Below are 20470 nucleotides of genomic sequence, written 5' to 3'. Positions count from 1 at the left end.
ACTCCTCCTTGAACCACCTTAGGTCATTGAAGACATGAACGCTTGCCCCTGAATCGTAGATAACTTTATCAACGAGGGGCTCGCAGTTCTGTTGCATGTGGTGAACCCGGGAGACTGTATGAACCTTGCCCCCAGCGTTGCCACTGCCGTTGTTGTTTGGGATCGTGATATTGTTGTCGGATCCCTCTTTTATCTGTGGCTTCCATGCCAGAGCCTTTTCCTTCTCGTGAGGATTCTCTTTGAAGCGCTTAGTGATACGAGCCTTCTGATCTTGGGTTGGATTCCAGCCCTCAGGGGGGTCCTTGTTGAACATCACCCTGAAGGTCCAGCAATTGACCCACTAGTCATCTTTCTTGACGACGTGGCTTCCACAGGCTGGACACTTTTTCCGGGTGGTCCCGGCCCCTGTTGTTGTTGTAGGCGTTTGGCCTGCTTGATTGACGGTCTTTGTTGGCTTCCCCTTTTTCCTGATCCCAACCTCCCTTTGAAGTCTGCAATAACTGTTCGGAGCGGCGTTTCAGGGCATTTAGGCGTTGAAGCAACAAGTCATCAGACCGTACGTTCGAGGCCCATGTGACATCCCAATCCTCGAGGGCCTTGAGGAAGTCCTGCCTAACTTCCTGCACGACTATCCCACAAACCAGCTACGCAAGGGCAACTTCGTCAAGGTTCCACTGCTGGTCGGTGTCACCACTGATGAGGTGGTGGTTTCGTGACCGATTCGACAAACTCGGATGAAGACGTGCGAGAAGCCCTCAGGGCGCAGCTCATATCGAACAACACGGCAGAGAACGTCGACCAGCTGCTGAAAGAGCTGATGTACTTGTACCCGAACATGCAGTCTATCGGCATTCCTTCGCTCAAGACGTGGTCTCATATTATCCAGCCAGGTGATGCGGGCAGCCCGAATCTGGGGTCGCAATATAGGCGCATGGCAGCTATTGTCGGGGACATGACAATCGGTTGCTTGTCACAACTGTGAGCTGTCGGTCATGAAGGCCTAGAGGTACACACCTCAGGGCCATGGCGATTGCCTCGAGTCCTGCTGTGTAGGTATTCTGCTCATCACTGGAGCCAAGGGTGACGGAGTAGCTGGCCAGCACCTCGTCTGCGCTGTCACGGGAAGCATCCCGAACGACGCCTCCCAACCCGACCTTGCCTTTCCTTTGCGAGCTGGACGTCGCGATAGTGATGTCCTCCGGGTCATCCGACTTCAGCACCTCCGCTCGGTCTGCCTCATACGTTGCCTGCACTCGTTCGTCCCACGGCGCCAGTGCGAACTCGTGGATGACTTCCAGGCGTTTGGTATCTAGTCTTCCCATCGCCGAGGCGAGCTTCTGCATTGGCGACGCATACCTCCTGTTCAGCTTGAGCCTCAACGATGTCAGAGGATGCGTCTTCGGGAGCGTCCGCATCCTTATCAGAATTTCGCTGCCGCTTGAGTATGCCGTTCTCGGAACGATTGCACGCCGGCCTCGGCCTCGGCCACTACCGTTGCCACTGTGCGAAAGCCTCCCGTGACAGCCTGGGCTCCGATTCGCTGGGCCCTGCCAATCCACGCCGCTTCTTTCACCCCGCACGCGTGCGACCACACGTTTGAGGCATAGTCCATGGCTGGCGCCACCGTCGCTACGAACAGTTGCCTCGCCATCCGTGGCGAGGCCATCTTCAGTCGTTTCAAGCACATGGCCGCGGCCAGCCCTTGGCGGCTGCTCTGGCGATGTGCTCTTTGAAGCGAAGCGCCTTGTCCATGATGACTCCCAACAGCTTCACGTTGCTCTTCGGCTTGACATCGTTTCCTTTGATGATGAGAGGCAGGTCGCTGTCGCGCTCCGCGATGCGTGTGAAGTGGATGACGGATGTCTTCTCTGCTTCAAATGTGGCGCCGCTGCGCTTCTCCCAATCAAGCGCCTCATCGATAATCGATTGAATACCATCTCTGTTTGACTCTGCCGTTGGCCCCGTGACCCAGGCAGAGTAATCGTCCACGAAGGCGATGGAGCCGCCATTGTTACTGATCCGTCTTTGCACCAGGTCTGCGTTGAAGAAAGAAAAGCCACTGGCGACAGAGGATCCTGGGTAGGCCGGCCTGCGGCAGGGTTTGTTGCTCGGATGTGTGCCCGTTGACAACCACCGACGCGGTCCGTCCCGAGCAGAATGCGTCTATCCACTTGACCAGACGACTCAGGATGCCTCGGGCTTTCATCCTTTCGAGCATTCGCTCTTTGCACACTCCGTTGTATGCGCCTTTGACGTCAAAGCTGATGAGGCTGAGCACTCTGCCCGTTCTCCAGGCCTTGTAGATCCGCTCCTGTAGAAGCACAAGTGCTTGATCTGCGGACCTGCGCTTCCGTGCACCAAAGTGGTTCGCGGGCAAAAGCCCTTGAGCCTCTGCTGCATAGCTGATACGTTCCGCAACGACTGCTTCCAGGATTTTGCCAAGCGTTGACAAGAGAGAAATCGGTCGCCACGCCTTGGCCAGGTGTAATCCCTTTATCTGGTTTCCTCAGGGAATGATCTTAGCCGTTCGCCATTGATGAGGCACGACGCCCTCTCGGAGCGATGAGCTGAAGAGCGTCCACACCCGGTGCTTGACCACGTGCCAGAGCTTCTTCCACACGATCGCAGGAAGGCCATCCTCACCAGGCGCTTTCCAGGGCTTCGCCGCCATCACCTTCTCCTCAATCTCTTGCAAGGTGAGGTCTGGCATGGCTATTTCTTGTCTCTGCGGACGTTCACCCTCCGGCTCAATCCTCGTTGGCAGAGGCGGAAAGAAGGTGCTCAGGAGTTCCTCGGCTTGCTCGCCCTTGCTTTCAGTGATCGAGCCGTCGGCTCTCTTCAGCGGGGGCACCTTGTCATCCGTCATCTCCGTACCAGGCTTCAGATACTTGGCAGCCCTCCAGATGTTGCTCCCTTCGATGACGAAGTCATCCCAATGGGCCTTCTTTTGTTTCCGCAAATTGTCGTGGTACTCCTTCGCAGCCTCCTTGGCGCGCTGCTCCAGATCCGGCCGCGATTGACCGGCTCTTCGCTGCGCCCTTGCTTGATTGCGCCAATACGTGTACGTCCGACGGAGTCGCGTCAGGTCCTTTGTCCACCATCGCTTCGCGTATGGCGGCGGCTGGGCTTGAGGGTCAGATCTCGAAGCGCCTTGGTGACCACCCGCATGAGCTGATCCGCCTGCGTCTGCACCCCCACAGTCCACGGAAGAGGCCGAAGCTCGTCCTCGACCCTGGTTGCGATGGCGATCCACGGCGCGTTCTTGAGCATCTGGCGCTGCGGAAAGGTACGCTCCGGCACTCGAATGTCGAATGTCGTCTGGATCGCTCTATGGTCTGATCCGTGCTCTGTTGGATGAATCACGCAGGATGTCAACTCGTCCGCCAGTTCCGCCGATGCCAACACCAAGTCGATGGTGCTCTCCTCGTCCGACCTCTGCCACGTTTTCGTCCCTCTCGCGAGAAGGCTGCTAAGACCAAAGTCGTCCATCAGGTCAATGATGGGTTCGCCCTCCCCTTGTCTGCTCGCTGACACTTCATCTCCGCCCCAGAGGAGGTCGTGGCGGTTGAAGTCCCCCGCCAAAACCACATCGGTGCGTCTCCCTGTCCCATTGCGGAAGCGATCGATCACGTCGCGCAATAGTTCCATCGCGTTCGTCAGCGCCTCGTCGTTCTTTCCTTGCACATACACTGACACCACCATCACCTCCCTTCCCTCAAGTCGGAGTACCGCTGCTGTGAGATCGGCCGACGGCACAGGCACTTTGCTCCGCCTCAAGGTCACTTCGGATCCAGAGCATGCTGCGGATCGGCCATAGGGCGTCACGAACACACGTCGGAATCATCTTTGTCCAGTTATGGTGTCCCATAGGACTCGTCACCACCTTTCCGTCGATATTGCGCGCATGTGGCTCAGATATAGCCAGTGCGGCAAAATCCTTCAGGTCTTCGTCGTTCATCAGACTCTGCTGCACCACATCACTCTTGTGTGCATTCAGCTGTAGGATGCGGAGGGACTCAAGCATCGCTGCTCGGGTTCCTCATCCTGCACTTCCAGCTAAACGACTCATGCGGTCCGCCGCACGGGACGCATTTTGGCTCAATCGCTGTGCATTCTCGGTGGTGATGCCCAGCGTTTGCGCACTGCCGCATGTCCGCTGCTTCTTGCATGAATATGCTTTGTGACCGATCTCCTGGCAATTGAAGCATTGGATCGGTCCCGTTCTTGGCTCGAACTTATAAGTGGTGGCCGACTCTCCCGCTAGGTCAAAGTAGTCACCGTCCAGAAGCCTTTCTGCATCGCTTTTCTTGGTGACATATACTACCATGGATCCGTAGGCTTTACCAGACTCTCGTTTGCTCAGCCAGGAAATCTTGCCAATGGTCACTCTGTTTTCGGCACTCAAAGCTTCGATCGCTCCGGGCAGGATATTGCCCTCCGTGTCGAGGATTGCTGTCCGGTTGGCGTTGTCGACCCGGACCGGATACAGCTGGTCTCTCATGATTCGCGCTCCCTCCACGGCTGTCTTCTGCGCCGCCTCTTTGACCAGCTGAAGCTCGGCTTCATCTCTGCAGACGATCTTGATTCGGTCGGCATTCCGGGATTCTCTCACAACTGCTGCGCACCTCCAGGTCTCATGTCCGTTCTTCGCTCTCATCTCAACCTCGATGGCCTGTCGTATCTGCCCGATTTGCGCTTTGTTCCTGTTCGGCTCACTTACACGAGACGTGTCAATGGTACAATGGACAGAATCGTTGGCTGTCTGCTGTTTGGTTGGACCAGGTATGCTGCGTGTACTGGAGGGCGGGCTGTTTGGCAGGGCGCGCGCGACGTCCGCAAACGTTGCTCGAGGGCCGCTTGGCAAAGCCACCTCGCCCGATACATCCAGCTTTTGCATCAGCTGATCTAGTTGCTCTTTCATTCCGACCAATTCTCTCTTAAGATCCCGGTGCTCCTGTTTCATTTGCTTGTCGTGTTCTTCGCTCTTACGTCGAAACTCTTCCTTGGATTCCTGGACCTGGGCTTCCAAGCCTCGGATCAGATCTTCCTGTCCCTGGATGGTGGTGCTTTGCTTGTACACCGTGGCGCTCAGCTTCCTGATCGTGTCGCTTTGCTCGGATACTCGATGTTTCAGCTCCACCATCTCGCTTCCCATCTTCGCCAGCATCTCTAGAACCCTTTGCATCATCGATTTGGCGGTCTCCACATTGCTGCGTGACTTCACCTCGTCGCCTCTTTCGCTTTCGTTGCCCACCGATATGACTCGCGTCGTTCGGGTCGAGACACGCTTGGGAGCTCTCGCGGTCGCACTTTCCAACGATCGTAACGTATCCTGCACTCGTGCGCTGGGCGTCCTCACTCGCGTCGGACGCGTCAATGGCGACAGGCTAGTTGGATCCAGCCCCGCCCCACGTCGGCCGGAGGCGCCACTTCAGGCTCTGCCATGATGGCAATCAAGAGCCACACCTACCCCAGAGTAAAGAAATATGAAGAACTCTCAGCAAGCTGAGAGCGCGGGCGGAAGGATCTTCGCTTCGTATTCTTCGGCTGGGTCTCTCTTCGTGTTTTTTCGCACAGATCTCTTTAGTCGGTGAGCCAAAGCGAATCCCGATAAAGTGGGGGCGGGCACGAGTAGCTGCTTCTACACTGCGGTCCCCCTGCCAACCTGATCGTCAGGCCTTGGCACGTGCGCATGCCACGATAAATCGGTCCGAACTTTATCATGCGCGGGTCACATCAGGCGAAGCCAGGAATGGAGGCCTATGGGTCAGCATCGTAGGACAGCCCGGACTTGAGCTGCGGGATGCCTGTTTAGTGATTCATGCGAAAAGTTACCCACTGTAAATTGTGCTCGACTCGTTCGTTCGATGAATAGGGGACGCCAGAATTGTATCCCTTTGAGTGTGCGGAGGAGCAAGGGGGTTACGAACAGGGATCTCGGCCAATAAGACCACTGGACGATTAGAGGTACATTGTTTTACTAGCAAATTTGGCTATGGTAGAAGTCCCGGCAAGCCTGCTGGGTACATACAGCTACATACATTGCACTGGTCGCATCTCATGCGAGTCTTTTGTGCCCAACTTCTTGCGTGTATTACTACTGGCTGCGCCCAACGGCTTGCGCTGACTTATGCGTATCTCACATGTAGCTACGTATTGTGGTGCCCGTGACCACCTTGCTCCCCCTCCGCACTCAAAGGGATGCACTGCCCCCGAACTAGTGCGTTTGACTCGACCGCCTGGGCTGTACGGCTGGGGTCATAATTGGCGTCCGATAGTCTCGCGAAGAGAGCATGAACATAATGCATAAAACAGTTCTCGCAAAGGAGAGATCAAAATAGGGCATAAAAGTGGACAAATGGACTTTTCGCAGGTAGGTTCACATATGATCAGAAGGTCTGTGTAGTGCATGTGTTGATTGCTCTGCCCCCCGGTTCCCTTTTCCCGTCCAAACAGCCCCTTTGTATCCCTCCAACTTTCTCCCAAGTTGATATCCCGTTTTCAGGTATAGTATACATTCTATCAGGAAGAGGCACTTCTTGCCACTTACTGAAGGCCGCGTAAGTCATCTACGTCAGCAACATCAGCTCCATCTCCCCGATCAAATAGCTCTTCTAGCTATTAGATCGATAGTTCAGTCTCTCGAGGTCCCCGAGCCAGTAAGAGATATACCGGACTTCTTAGAAGGTCCCCGTTCGAATAGGAGATCCTCCGGACCCCTCAGTGGTCTAGGAAGAAGAAATAACAGTCTGCAGACTTCCCTTCTTACCTGGTTTCAAGCTGTATTACCTAGAGAGACCTAGAGACCTCAACTCGTTCGGACCTTCTTCTCGAGAACAGTAACATACATCATAAGCGAGCAGGCCACCCAAGCGAGCGGGCCATTCCTTATCGCACCTTAAAGACGGGGTTTTAAAATATTTTAAAAATCGAAGCTAAGATAAAAATGAATAAATCTTTTAGATAAGGCTAGTTACTCGTGCCCGCCCCCACTTTATTGGGATTCGCTTTGGCTGTGCCTTGCAGATGAAAGCTTAACTGGGTCCACTTCATAAGGTGGACCTGGCCCCGAGGCATTATATTTGATCAGGCATAAAAACCTCCTCTCCCGGCCGACCCTTCTCAGCCATAACGTACATTTTCTCTTTCACCTCTATATCAACAACCTAATTGCGGCTCAATGGTGGCCTTTACTTCCATAGGACTTACCGTCCTTTTAGCAAGCGCTTTTGTGCTAGCTAATCTGGAGTCAAATGTCGGGGTCTCCCTCTACCACCTTCTGGATGACTTTGCTCAAAGCTTGGAATATTTCGAAAGTCCTGGTCCTGTAAGCAGTCTTCGTCCCTTTTTATAACGGACGGGTTTTCTAATAGTAATGCGGTATAGTTCCTCGTGAAACTCACTGGCAGCGATGGCTCTGACCTACAGTGGACATTGGCTATTACATGCAATTCGAGTACATATGTCGACTTGACCGTCCTCGGGCCAACCTCTATCGCATCTCCTGTCAAATCATGCGAGGCACTTCAAGTCTATGCTGATAAGGACTTGAATGAAACAACCGACGAGTGTACAATACACACAGACGAAGACGGCTATTGCTTCACATGGTGCATATTCACTAACCCACCTACACCGAAAACCCCACAAGGAGAGATTTTGAAGGTTATTGGGGGCGCACGCTTAACTCTTGCGCGACCTCGAAGTCCAGTCAGCATAACTAATCCGAATCAATTATGTTCGCCACCTAACACGAAAATGGGCCTTGAAATGGTAGTTGGATTCTATTACAAATCGATCCTCTAGGGCTAGCCTCACTAACATGATTTAGGCATCAAAGCCAGGCCAAGACCTACTTTCGGATTTCAAATTCTATGCTCAACATTCTGCTGCCGCGTACTGTAACTCGGAGACGCCAATAAACACCCGAGTTAACTGCTCGGGAAGTTGCGATTTAGTCGAAAAATCTAATGTTACTGTGGTGCATAATTTTAGGTAAGTTTTCCTTATAAAAGTTGTGCTAGAACATATATATTAATAACATGCCACGCGGCTACGATAGTGGCGGGACTATTGATATGAACGGATATATCGGCATTGATCATCAGAGACAAGAAATTGTCCTGTCTTATCGCGGTTCCTGGAGTATCAAGAATTGGTTTGCTGATGCTAGATCATCATGGTCGCCTTGCGATACATTCAGTCCTCATTGCAAAATGCACACCGGCTTTGCTAAAGGCTGGGAAGAGACCTCGGATTCGATCAAAGACACCATAAACAAATATCACAAGCTGTACCCAAGCTTCCGCCTACTTGCCACAGGTCATTCCCTTGGTGGCGCGGTGGCGACTATTGCCGCTGCCTACCTACGCGCTGATGGATTATCAATCGATGTCTATTCCTACGGCTCACCACGCGTTGGCAATCCCGAATTTGCTAATTTTGTCACGAGGCAGCCTGGTAATACATATCGTATTACGCATGGTACAGATATTGTTGCCAAGGTCCCCCCTCTAATTTTCGGTTATGCACATACGTCTCCTGAGTATTGGATCAGCAACGTATCTGCTACGGATGGCGTCCATGACTATAAACAGAGCGATATTTTCGTATGCACAGGTATTGCAAATCCTGACTGCAACGTTGGCACATCGACTGTTGGGAGATATGACCATTCCGACTATTTTGGAAAGATCGACGGATGCAAGTCCACCTTTCCTGGGTTCGGCAAGCGAGCCGAATCCGTGGACGGCATTGAGCTTACAGACCAGTTGATGGACATGGTAGCGAAGGACCGGGCTATGGCGAAGCACAGCGCTGAGATGAGAAACGCGATACTAGGAGGAGGGCAGGTTCCATCGTCACCTAAACCGACAGCCGGGAATAACAGGGTAGAACCACACGCAACCAACGGTGACGATCATCAACGGCAGACGATACAGCCGGCAGCAAAGCAGCAGGCACGGAAAGCTCCCGCGTTTGTCTTCTACGGTGACACCCTATGGCCGGCCGAGGCCAAGCGACAGGGCGGATTCACCACGCCGGCTGATATCCTGGCTCAATCCGGCATTCCGGCCGCGGCATACTCCTTGCGAACACACCTCAACAGACAAAACATGGCACTCCAGCCAGAGACCTATTTCCTCTCAACCTATGAAACCTTCGGGCGGCAGCCAGGATGCGGCAGCCAAGGCAGCCAAGTGGGGTGGAGCGTCAAACCCGGTAGTTTATCTTGTCCATGCTACACCAAACATGATCCGGGCAGGGAACGAGGTCGCCACCGCCGGAGGCATCCTCTGGTCGCAGGTTTCTGCCTGGACCCAGGTGCCTCGTAGCTATGCTCTTCCCGAGGAGGTGCCGAAAACCAAGCAGGAATTGCACGAGCACTTCATCAAAGCGTATACCGAGAGACCTAAGCAAATGTTCAACAAGAACCCAGACTATAACACGACATTCGACCGGTATACTACTAACGAAAATTCGAAGCTGCTGGACTCCAAGGAACCTAAAGAAGACTTCCTGAATTTCATGAGCGGATTTGGGAGCGCCGTAGGCTTCCATGGGAAACTCCCTCTTCTTCTTCCGGCGCCGGAAACATTTGACGGTCAAAAATCTGCGGAAGCTAAGGAGATGAATACTGTGCCTGCGCCGCACGAAGAAGGAGTCTTTGCAAAGATAGGCCACTTTATCTGGAATCACCCCATTGCGGTAGCCTCTATTCCTGCAGTTCTGGCGCTTAATCTGATCCCAGGGGTGGGAGGCAGCAGATGTCGCCGAACTCGCCGCTCTAAGCGCCGATACTATCGAGGCCGCCGGGGTGATGGCTGAAAGCACAACGGTAGTCACGGAAGTTACACCACTGCTCGAAGGGGGGGTAACAGCAGGTAGTGGTGACATAGAGCTTGAGAACCTGGCATTAAATGGCGTATAATAGCAGTTATGGATAGGGGGTAGTTAATGTGAAGGAACATCATGCATGTCTCACTTGTGAAAATTGTACAACTAGCCAAAGTGAGAGCCTTCCTTACGAAGCTCTTTCTTTCCCTTTTCTCTCCTTGTAGACAATCACTTTGTCCAAGCCGCACTCGACCTCGTTCGTGCCTTGTACCGTCACAGTGCATTTGAAGCCATAGAGTCAGCTCTACGGCCAAAGGCGCCGCCTACATGCAGCAAATGCCACCAGCAAGGGCACATCATAACATCTCGCAATTGTCCTTTACGCTATAGCGACATACTGCAGCGGGCAGAGGCACGGGCGGCACAGACTGCAGAGACTGCAGCAATTGCAGGGGCTGCACAGAATTGGCTTGTAGCTGGCAGGAGCTCTTCGTCAGAGATCATTGGCGTGTCTGGGAGCTTGAGAGACTCAGGGGCGTTGTCGTTGTTTAACAGGAACTTATACGCGATCTTGTCGATATAGGCGTCTTGCGTCAGCCAAAGCGTCTTCCTTTGACGATCGCGGAGGATACGAATCCCCAAGAACCAGCGAGGTTCTCCAAGCCGAGTTAGGCTGATCTTTTTCTGTAGTCCCCGAGTAGCTTCTTCGACGACCCTTCGTCCTCCTTCCGGAATGCCCAGATGATGTCATCAACGTAGAAGAAGACGGTCACCGCTCCTTCATCATGACACACGGCTCCTGGGGAACTTTTCTGAATCCCAGTTCCTCTAGAGACGACGTAAGCATCTGTTGCCAGAGGAGCGGCGAGCGGCGTAGTCCGTAGAGAGCTTTTCTCAGGCGTAGGACTTTCCCCCTCTTCTGGAACCCCGGTGGCATCCTCATGAAGATAACTTCTTCGTCGTCGAGGGGGCATGAACAAAGCATTGACCGCATCCATCTGTTCCAATTCGAGGTCGTGTTCCGCGGCAATGGCCATCAGCGTACGAAACGACATTCCTGCGAGGGTAGTCGCCCGAGTAGGCAGGTCCCCCTTTTCTTGCTGATTGCCACAGACAACGAGGCGAGCTTTGCACTTTTGGAGATTGCCGTGCTTATCAGTCTTATAGATGAATACCCACTTGCAACCGAGGACCTGCTTTCCAGCAGCCTTCGTCCAGAAGACCTCGTCAAACGAGCCCATTTCCGCATGTGAGGCCAGGTGGTCTCTCTGAGCCTGGGTGAATTCCTCTCTATACGGGTGTTTTTCTAGTTGCTTCTGCGTCTGTGGAGGCTCGGGTAGGTCTCTCTTGTGGACTTTTGCGCTTTTCGGTCTGAACAACCTTCCTGCTGTGAAGGCTCCGTGCACCCCGTCCTCAATTTGCACCGGGACGAAGTCGGCAAAACGGTCGATGTATGACTGATCCAGCTCTGGTTGATCAAATGGTTCCAGAGCCTTCAAACGCGATTCTTTCATCAGGCCTTCAAGGTCGGCTTGAAATGCCGCTCCTCCAAGAGAGCAACCCACCCCTCAGGGTGAGCCTCCTCTTCAGGATCATCCTGAACCCGGACTCTCTTCTGAGCTTGCAACGGCTCCAGATCGACTTGGAAAGGGGCTTTTACCACCACCCCATTAGGGTCAGCGTATGGAAAGTGAACCGAAAAGACTCCATGTGGTTCTTCTTCCTCCGGGTCAGAAGCTGGTGGCGTTAGGTATGCATCTTCCAGCTCCCGCGCTCTCCCGTAGTCTTCTTTTTCCTGCTCTTCGCTTTGTTGTTGTCCCTGCTCCTCGACTTCGTTATCTTCAGCCATGCTGATGTCATCATCCTCGAAGTCCTCGATATCAGTGTCTTCATCGGTCTCTTCGTCAAGGATGGCCTGATTCGCCGTCTGGTCTTCCGGGATTTCAATCTGTTGGATCATCTCTCCGATGCTCGCAGGCAGCGGCATCCGCTCGCCTCCTCCTTCGAAGAACGTATACTCGTCAAAGACAACATCTCTCGTTGCAATGACCTTCTTCAAGAGAGGGACCCAAATTAGGAAGATATTTGTAGACTTATAACCGATGAGGTATCCGATGTGAGCTCTCGGGTCGAGCTTCCACCTCTTCCTCAATCCAAGCTGTGCATTTGCTGTCATTGCGTAGGCTCGGCAGCCGTACGCACGAAGATGTGAGCTGATTTTTCTTCCTGTGAACAAGTCAATGGGAGACTTCCAGTCGGCTTCTCCTTCGTTAGCGTTTTCAGCGGCGAATCGAGGCTCTCTTGGCGTTCGGTTTCGGAGGTAGCAGGCTGCTTCGATGATCTCTTTCCATAGTGAATGCGGTAGTCGAGAGGCAATCCTCATGACTCTCGCTCTCTCGGTAGAGATCCTCCTGACCTCTCGGCTCCACCATTCTGGTCCTGAGTGTTGGAAGCTGACATCGCCTTTGTCATCCCTTTCTTCCTCATCCAGGCTGAGATTTTCTTCGTGAAGAGCTCGCCGTCAGAGCGCACGACATTCGTCTTAAATCCAAAGCGAGCGAGCATAAAGGAGGAAAAGTCTTTCAAGACAGCTCCGTGTTCCTTTGCCTTGTAGGTCTTCATGAAGTAGGAAAGACCATTCCAGAGAAGGCGTCTGTGATAAACATCACACGGACGTAGTTCTCGTGGTCTCTCGCAAGGTCGGTCCAGTCTATCCAGATCTCGTAGCACGGCTTGTCTCTTTCCTCGTCAGGTGGACGGCGGGAGACTTGCCTTCTGACCTTCCCCTGAGCACAGTACTCGCATTCGACGGTTTTCGGCCCCTTAATCCGGACCCCTTTGTAGGCCTAGCTTGTGCAAAGCCATTGGACCAGGGTGACCAAGACGGGCGTGCCAAAGCTTGCCGTCTCCTTGAGAGGCAGGTCGAGGATCTCTTGAGCCGGCTCTTCGAGCTTTCCTTGTCTCCTTCTTCGATGCCTGGAACGCACTGTTGAAATCCGGGAATTCGGTTTCCACGGGCTGGTATTCAACAACAAACTGCTGATATTTCCTCTCGGTGATCCCGATAGTCTGGCCTTTTCGGACTAGCCTCATAGGCTCAGACAGCGTATCCCAAAAGATCTGATCGTCGTCGATAAGAGTCTGCAAAGAAACCAGGCTCGATGAGAAACCGGGACAGTAGGCAACCTTCTTTAATCGGAGTCAGGCATCGTCGTTGCGACATTGACTCGCCCGAATCCTTCGATTCGAACGAGAGAGTCACCGGCGACGATAAAGTCATTCTTGGCCTTTTTAAACGATCGGAACCGACTGAGCTTGTTGTTGATATGAAGAGATGCGCCGCAATCAAGGAGGGTTGAATTCTTAAGTGGATATTCCGATCCCTTTAGGCCAGGGGACTCAGCTGAGAACACGAAAGCTGGGTTTGCTGAGCCCACAAGCCTTCCCCTCATCCTTGGTTGCTATTTCTGCATTTTCTTTCGAATCTCTTCAATCCTCCTTTTCAGGACAGGATCGTCAGCGACTCTTTCTCGTGTCATCTTGAGATACCTTTCAGGGGGCGGATTATAGCCCTTTGGTCTGGCCTCTTCGATGACCTGCCAGCAACCCTCGAGCTCGTGTCCCTTGCGTCTGCAGGCAAGGCAGGGATCTCTTTTGGAATATGGCTCCCTTTCCAAGGGTTCTCTGTCCAGCTTCTTCTTCTTCGCTGGCGGTACTTCGTCCGCATCGTCTGCGTCTGCTGCTGCTTTGTCCGCATGAAATGCGCCTCCTCTTTTGATAGCACCTCGGGGTTTTTCTGCTTCTCTGCTTTCGGCCAGATGCTTCACATCTCGCACGACCCTCTCAACAGTCCATTGACTCTCCGTCGGAGCTTGGGCTGCAAGAACGGCGGCGACTGCGGCCGTTGCTGCAGCGGCCATCGCGGCTACAGCCTACTGCAGCTGCTGCCGGATTGTGAACAACGGGGTTAACAGGAGCAGCAGCAGGAGGACCATATCGGTCGAAGTCGAACAGTTTCCCCTGGGTAGCCTCCGATTTTGCGTCGAGTATCCTGCTTCCTTGTTCGTACTGGTAGCCTAGGGAGTTATCCAGAGGCCTAATCAATGTGGCAACGTCTCTAAGCCACTGGCCCGTTTGGGCCTCCATTAGCTTATACTTATCGGCGTCAGACATTATGTCTTCCCATTTGTCGATCCAGGAGTCTAGATCCTTTGCGTTAAATCTCTTTAGGTGGGTCGAATACTTGGTCCTTGTGAGATTCATCATATATCCCGCTTCAGGGGCCGTCGACGCTTCTAGACGTTTAAACCACTGACGAATTGGAAGGTCTTCGTCGAAGGCGTTCTGCTTCGAGGATACCACTGATTCCTGCATCGCTATGCGAGCGTTGGTAACTAGTTTAGTCTCATCTTTATACTCTTTCCTCCTGGTATCATAGTCCCGCATCGCGTCGTTAGGTATAATCTCTCTTCTGAACGGCAGAGAGGTCAGCGAGTCTAACAGCATCAGGGGCGTAGTGGCGGAATTCAGGTCGCTCAGGAGGTTCGAGGGGTTCCTCGTTGGTAAAGATCAGGCTATGGATCGTCTTGTCAGTTCGATTCCTGAGCTCCCTTCTCCATTTGTCCCAGTTGCTTGGTCCTGAGAGGATCGCTCGTGCAGGGGCGGCAGAAGACTTCGACATCTCGTTGATTTGAGAGTGGTTTTCGGTCGGAATGGAAGTTACAGGAACGTAGTTCCTCCCGGGCTCATGACTGTCACTAAAAGTAGGGCCAAATAGGCATAAAGTTAGTATTTCAGAATCGTCCGGTGCTGCTCCATTTTTCGTTCTGTCCTCTGTGTCTGTTCCTTCCTTCCTCGCCCTTTTATTCCTGGCCACAATCTCGATCTTCTCCGTCTGCCTCACACCTCCGTCAATCGTCGGGGTGGCTGCCCCACTTTTCCTAGGACACCGTCCCTGACGGCCGGGCTGACTGTCTCAGCCGACGCATCAGAAAGCAGGCCTGACGTCCTGGCTGACTGTCTCAGCAGGAGCATCAGCAAGCAGGGAACCTCTAGAGGTCCTACGAGCGGCTTCGCAACATTCTTCGATCAACAGTATCCACCTGGAGAGCGTCCAGCGAGAACGGCGATGGGAAAAGCGATGCGACAAGATGAGCCCAGTCAATTCGATCAGTGGATGCAGAGCTACGATCACTACGCGATGGAAGAAGACGATGAGCTTGGAGCTTATATGAGGCAAGGGCCAGTCCGGCGAGAGAACTTAAACCCCATCCTTTGGTGGAAGGATCACCGAGAAGAATATCCACGTCTGAGCCAGTTTGCCCTCGACGTACTGGCAGTTCCTGCCATGTCTGGCGATCCTGAGCGAACTTTTAGCGTTACAAAGTTAACAGTAAGTTCGCAAAGGCACAGCTTGAGTCCCGAGATCATAGAGGAAATACAGTGTCTGCGGAATTGGCTAGGCCATCAAGCAATCACCGTGGGCGAGGTCGTAAACTTTGGTGGGGAACTGATAGGTTGGGATGAAGAGGAGGTGTGATGCATTGTACCGGTAGGGTGATTTTATTCTCACCTCAGATATCAAGTATATCAAGTATATCAATTCAATTCAAGTTAATCAAGTTTGCGGACTATTTTATTTCAAGTAATCAAGTTACAGCCCCGAACTTGACTTACTTGAATTGAAGTCAGCGCTGGTTATTACGCGACTTTCCCGACGTCATACAGCTTGACTGTACATATAAGACCAATCGCTTTAACATGCCTCTTCTCAATATCTGTGGGACGACCTCAGAGAGGAAGACCTTCTCTATAGCCTCGATTTTCCTTAGTGGCGAAGACGAATCGCGGTACCGCTGGGCTTTCGCTACGCTGCTTGCACTGCTAGCAAAGGAGAACATTCGCCTTCCCCGCGTGATACTTACGGACCGAGACCTCGCTCTAATGAACGCTATCGTGAGCTTCAAAGAGCTCGAAGGCGTGGTCCATATACTCTGCCGCTGGCATGTCAACAAGAATGTATTGGCTAAGTGCAAACAACACTTCCCTAAGGCTGTGAGGGACGCCCAAGGTCGGGTTGTCCGCGAGCCTACATTCCAGGCGTTTCTAGACGAATGGCAGGCTCTGTCCACGTTAATCTAATGAATACTATAATAGCCCTGATATTCTACAATTCCTCTATATCAGGACTGATAAGCTTTATAACAATTCTCTAAGCTATCATTGATCTTATTAAAAAAGGCCTGGCTTGCATTCTTCTTCTCAGCCGGAACATCAGCTAAATAGATCTTGCTTAGAGCCGAGAACCCAGCTTGCGAACTCTTGAGAACGACCAAAATGGCGGGCTTGATAGGTATAATAAGTTTGTCGACTTTCGGTTTAGCAGCAATACCGCTGTTAATGGCCACGTCCACGTCTGCTGCCAGAGACTGAGAAGCGTTTTGCCTCATCTGCAATATGTCGTCTGTGGGGGGATTATAGGTGCGAGGTGCAACGACGGCAACGACGGCGGTGACGACTCCGCGTGACTGCTCGATAAGTCGTAGGATGCCAGTATAATCTCCCTTCCAGTTGATGAGCCCCTTGTCTACACCGCGCACACTCTGACTAATGCCGTTCAGAGATGTAACAATGTAGTCATCCGCCGCGAGGGTGGAGGCCACAAGAGAGATAAAGCATAGAAGCTTCAACTGCATGTTAAACTAGTAGTGAATATATGATTTGGTTGTAATGATCTAAGTGCTGAGGACGATCTAGGATATGAGGTTCTAAGTGACTGCAAAACATACGATCTCTTATACTCCGTGGCAGCCTTCAACTTCAATCAAGGCGCACCCTTTGGGCTTGGCGTTTGATGATCAATCTGTCTCTTACCAATTCGTCAAAATATGTGAACTGGCACAAGGTATCTCGACATCATATGAGTCGCAAATCAGCCACGAGACGTAAGTCAACGCCGTGTTTCAAGACCACTGCTTTTCACCACATACAAAGACACGCTATAGCCTATAACGCTATAAAACTTAACCACTCTTATGTCACTCGGCACTATCGGTACTGCATTCTTTAAGACATCATACGCGGCTTTAGTCGATCCCCTCTCTTATCATATATGCAGACCGTCCGCCGGTATATCTAATCACCGAAAATCAATATCTTTTAAGACATAACGATTGACCGATGCAGGTCCTAGACATATCATTGCCGAGCTTCGCTTCTTCCAGGCATGCATCTTGCCCCTTCCAGCAGATGGCTGGTTTTCGTTCCAGTGTTTACTCCCTAGCTAGGTCCACATTTAATGACTATGTTTCTATCTGTATCTGTTGGTGAAATGTTATGTCAATACACATCGGAATAAGGGGATCACACAGCTAGGTTCAAGATGTATGTTCTATTTCTAAAGGGTGCAGCCTGAAGGGGCTATTTATACCCGAGGTCTTTAGGGACTTCTGGGGACCCCCTGGGGCCTGAGTAAGGTGCTCTACCCACGCATAGGTGGCTGTGCTCACGCATAAAGGGGTAGTCTTCCTTACTGAGGAAGTCCTCATGCGTTCCTTCTACATAGGCCAGGAATCCCTTCATATCGAGGCTGCCCCAGTCCACCGACAGTATCGTAGCATTTCCGATTCTCTGTTGTCGCGAAATTTCGCCTCTTGCTGATCGGTTACATCGTCGTTTCTTTCGCGGCCAATCTGTCTCAACGACACGAGGCAGCGATATGGCCATTGTGCCCAATCTCCTGGCAACGCCGTGACGCGAGTATTCAATGCCCTGTTCGATCCTGAACTTCACTACGGCGAGGGCGACGATATGCCTTATAGGTAACTACTGAGCTGTCGCCACGAAGTCAGCTCCTGCATCTGCCCTAAGTCTGCACTGGCGTCTCCCAAATATGTAGTCCAGTTCATTTGGGCGATCTCTAAACTCGTCTTGTCGCGAAGCACTGTTGCGATTGAACTTACTTCTATTCAATTCTGTCTGACAGCTCTCAACATATATATACATAGTGGCACGTCCGTGCCACTATCCAGTGACTCACCACTTGTAAGTGCTGCCTAAACATGTCTTGGTCCATGTCTCATACCAAGTCAACAAGCACGTCTGAGATCTTGAGCTCGGGGTGACCATAAGGGGTATACAGCTAAGGGCCCCGACAGGCTAGATCGTAAGGCAGCCTGCAAAGAGTTCTGAGACTGCAGAAAGCTATTAGGAGACCGCATTAGGCAGCCACATAGGCTGTAGAGAGACTGCATATACGGGGGAAGCTGAAAGAGCCCTCGGCGACTAGGGAAAGTCAGTATGCAAGGGGGCTGGGAAAGGAGCCCAGCCCCTTAGATAATATGCCTATACAACTGAAAAGGGGATATCAATAGGGAACCAAGGGATATAAATAGGAGCCTAGAAGAGGGCATTGCAAGAGGACAGACAAGACGGAATACAACAGAACACACCTATTATTAAAACAATCAATGCCCACTTGCATGCTCTCTTCGTGAGACGTCTTGGGAAAAAGATGGACGTAATATTCAGCTCAGCTGCTCAAGTAATAAAATTAATAATGGAAGCTGGGTTGAGACATGACGCTGCAGAAATCTTAGCTGCCTCACTAGCTATGCTGGTAGGTAGGGTACTTCTAGACTATCTGGGACAAGCTCTGGAAGTGTAGGCATTGCATATTTGGAGAGAATAGACAAGTCTCACATGATTGGCATCACGTCCGTTTCTGCAGCGATTAATGGGAGAAGAACGGCTGTCGCGCCACATCCGAGGCTTTTGCAGCTTTGACTTACACTTAGTTAGCGCCCCAAGGGGTAAGCCAACGGGTATACGTAAGGGGCTCCAGGGACTTGTTTAAGCAGCAAACGCAGCAAGGATCCTCCCTGACTTTGAAGTTCATCGCCCGCAAATTATACCGAGTCTTCTAGCTTTGGCCATTACTCCCTTAAGCTACCAACATGGCCATCAAGACCACTGAACAGGGCCAATCAATCCTATTTTTTGGCATAGGAGACCTACGAGTGCGAAGATTCTTAATGATGCAAGTTCTCGTCATCTTATTCTTCTCTTCCTGTACAGCACTCCTATCCTCCTTGTCAGCAATGAATGCTTGGGCAATACCCCACGCAGCTACCACGGTCACCAAGCATCCATCACCTATCATGAGTCGCCGTACCAACGATACCCTAAGTTCCACTGCAAACAACCTACAGGCACCAGTTCAAGATGCTTCTGCGGGTTCTATTGCGCTATTGTGCGCCGATGTCTGGTTTGCTTTGGGTTCCATCGCCGCTATCGACGCATTCTGGATTGTGGCAACGTTCAACCGCACCTTAATAAAAAACTGGCATTATTTTGTTAGCTTACGCATGATGGCGATAGCATCCGTCGCCTCGTTTGTTTTCTATTTGACAGGGAAAGAGACTTCAGCAGGCTATATATTCCAGCATCCTGTATTCGCCTTACTCATATCTTTGGCTGTATATCTGCTTTTCGGCCTCACCCTTCAGAAGTTGCACAAGCCCCCGCCAACCACGGCTGTAAACGCGCACTTTGGCTCTATTCAAGAGTACAGTGCTAGAGTATGTGCGTCAGCATGCGGATGGTGGCCTGCGATACAGGCCACGGTGGTTATCGGAGCTCTTCCTGTGCTACTCACTGCGGTCATGCCTCAAAGATGGTCAACCATTGTGCCATTGGTGGCCATTAGCTTCGAGGTAAGAACATTGTCTCCCCGGGCCCGACTCCTTTCCTACCATAACAAATTCACTTACTGGACAGTTTGATCTAACTTCTGCGTAGTCGATTTTCCTTGCATTCAAAAAAATGGGCAGAGGCCCCGAGTACACCATGTGTGGCGGTACCTTCGTCCAAGCTGTGACGTGTACTCACTGGGGGCTTCCTCAAGCGATGGCGAACCCACGTCTGGCCCTTCCTGCATGGGTTTTCTTGGTCTTGCTAGTGGCTGGACGTCTGATATTAGATCTACACATGTACACGGTTTTTCGCAACTATCCCGAATTCTTATGGGCACACAAGCGAGTACTCTTATCGACCAAAAGTCTGGTGAGTATTTGTGTCGGCATGCTGATTATAGAATGCCTGGGATGTCCAGTGGTCTCTTACTTCAAGTTGATTGTGGTGCCTACATGGTACTCACTAAGTGTCCTGGGCGTTGCGGCGCCTGCGTCATATGGCCTTGCCGTGAGTAAGGTGAAGGTGATATTGTCGAGAAGAAGGGTCCAAGACTTGAGCTTGAAGCCTGACAGCTAGCTGAAGGTGTAGGTACGAGAGGGGAGGAGACAGGGAGGACGTGGCATGCTGACGTGGGAGAGGGAACCTATGCTTTAGTGAGTCAGCAAGGAAGAAGATGAAAGACTGAAGAGAGGGCAAGGGCCATAAATGGGAGAATGGTACAGCAGAGAGGGAGCAGAAGAATAATGAAGACATGACCCTAAAAATTATGCCCTCTGCCTTGCTCTCTGTCACAAGTAACTGGAAGATGCCATGTATGTGAGGGTTATATAGAGTCAAATTGGCCTTAACCACTGCCCAAGTCAAGGGGACAAAGGTCCCAGTTATATACACAAGAATGGTGCCCCTGTAGATAGGAGCCTCGCAAAGCCCCTAGGCCGGT

The 20470-nt window shown here is 51.9% G+C and overlaps 5 protein-coding genes across 5 annotated transcripts; 2 read left to right on the top strand and 3 right to left on the bottom strand.

The window, feature by feature from the left end:
• Positions 1 to 644: 644 nt before the first annotated feature.
• HRG_06661 (endonuclease-reverse transcriptase domain-containing protein) lies at positions 645 to 5167 on the bottom strand (the record flags this gene model as incomplete). The annotated part of the gene is made up of 13 exons (XM_044865132.1): positions 645 to 693; positions 1015 to 1397; positions 1469 to 1629; positions 1701 to 1868; positions 1935 to 2036; positions 2185 to 2311; positions 2585 to 2810; positions 2889 to 3121; positions 3199 to 3602; positions 3730 to 4026; positions 4084 to 4568; positions 4626 to 4914; positions 4990 to 5167. 13 exons carry the CDS (start codon positions 5165 to 5167, stop codon positions 645 to 647), a joined length of 3102 nt encoding a protein of 1033 aa, XP_044720072.1.
• Positions 5168 to 8216: 3049 nt separating this feature from the next.
• On the top strand, positions 8217 to 9931 carry HRG_06660 (lipase (class 3) domain-containing protein; the record flags this gene model as incomplete). The annotated part of the gene is made up of 3 exons (XM_044865131.1): positions 8217 to 9222; positions 9266 to 9708; positions 9752 to 9931. The coding sequence occupies 3 exons, from the start codon at positions 8217 to 8219 to the stop codon at positions 9929 to 9931; spliced, it is 1629 nt and encodes a 542-aa protein (XP_044720071.1).
• Positions 9932 to 10606: 675 nt separating this feature from the next.
• Positions 10607 to 11078, bottom strand: HRG_06659 (reverse transcriptase (RNA-dependent DNA polymerase) domain-containing protein; the record flags this gene model as incomplete). The annotated part of the gene is made up of 2 exons (XM_044865130.1): positions 10607 to 10835; positions 11017 to 11078. 2 exons carry the CDS (start codon positions 11076 to 11078, stop codon positions 10607 to 10609), a joined length of 291 nt encoding a protein of 96 aa, XP_044720070.1.
• A 4519-nt stretch (positions 11079 to 15597) lies between these two features.
• On the top strand, positions 15598 to 15978 carry HRG_06658 (MULE transposase domain-containing protein; the record flags this gene model as incomplete). Its single annotated transcript, XM_044865129.1, has 1 exon — positions 15598 to 15978. One exon carries the CDS (start codon positions 15598 to 15600, stop codon positions 15976 to 15978), a length of 381 nt encoding a protein of 126 aa, XP_044720069.1.
• A 41-nt stretch (positions 15979 to 16019) lies between these two features.
• HRG_06657 (hydrophobic surface binding protein A domain-containing protein) lies at positions 16020 to 16532 on the bottom strand (the record flags this gene model as incomplete). The annotated part of the gene is made up of 1 exon (XM_044865128.1): positions 16020 to 16532. The coding sequence occupies one exon, from the start codon at positions 16530 to 16532 to the stop codon at positions 16020 to 16022; it is 513 nt and encodes a 170-aa protein (XP_044720068.1).
• Positions 16533 to 20470: the final 3938 nt, after the last annotated feature.

Source organism: Hirsutella rhossiliensis (assembly GCF_020360975.1).
Source record: "Hirsutella rhossiliensis strain HR02 chromosome Unknown scaffold00006, whole genome shotgun sequence".
Taxonomy (NCBI): domain Eukaryota; kingdom Fungi; phylum Ascomycota; class Sordariomycetes; order Hypocreales; family Ophiocordycipitaceae; genus Hirsutella; species Hirsutella rhossiliensis.
The sequence above is the reverse complement of the archived record's forward strand: the minus strand, read 5'-3'. Positions and strand labels throughout refer to the sequence as shown.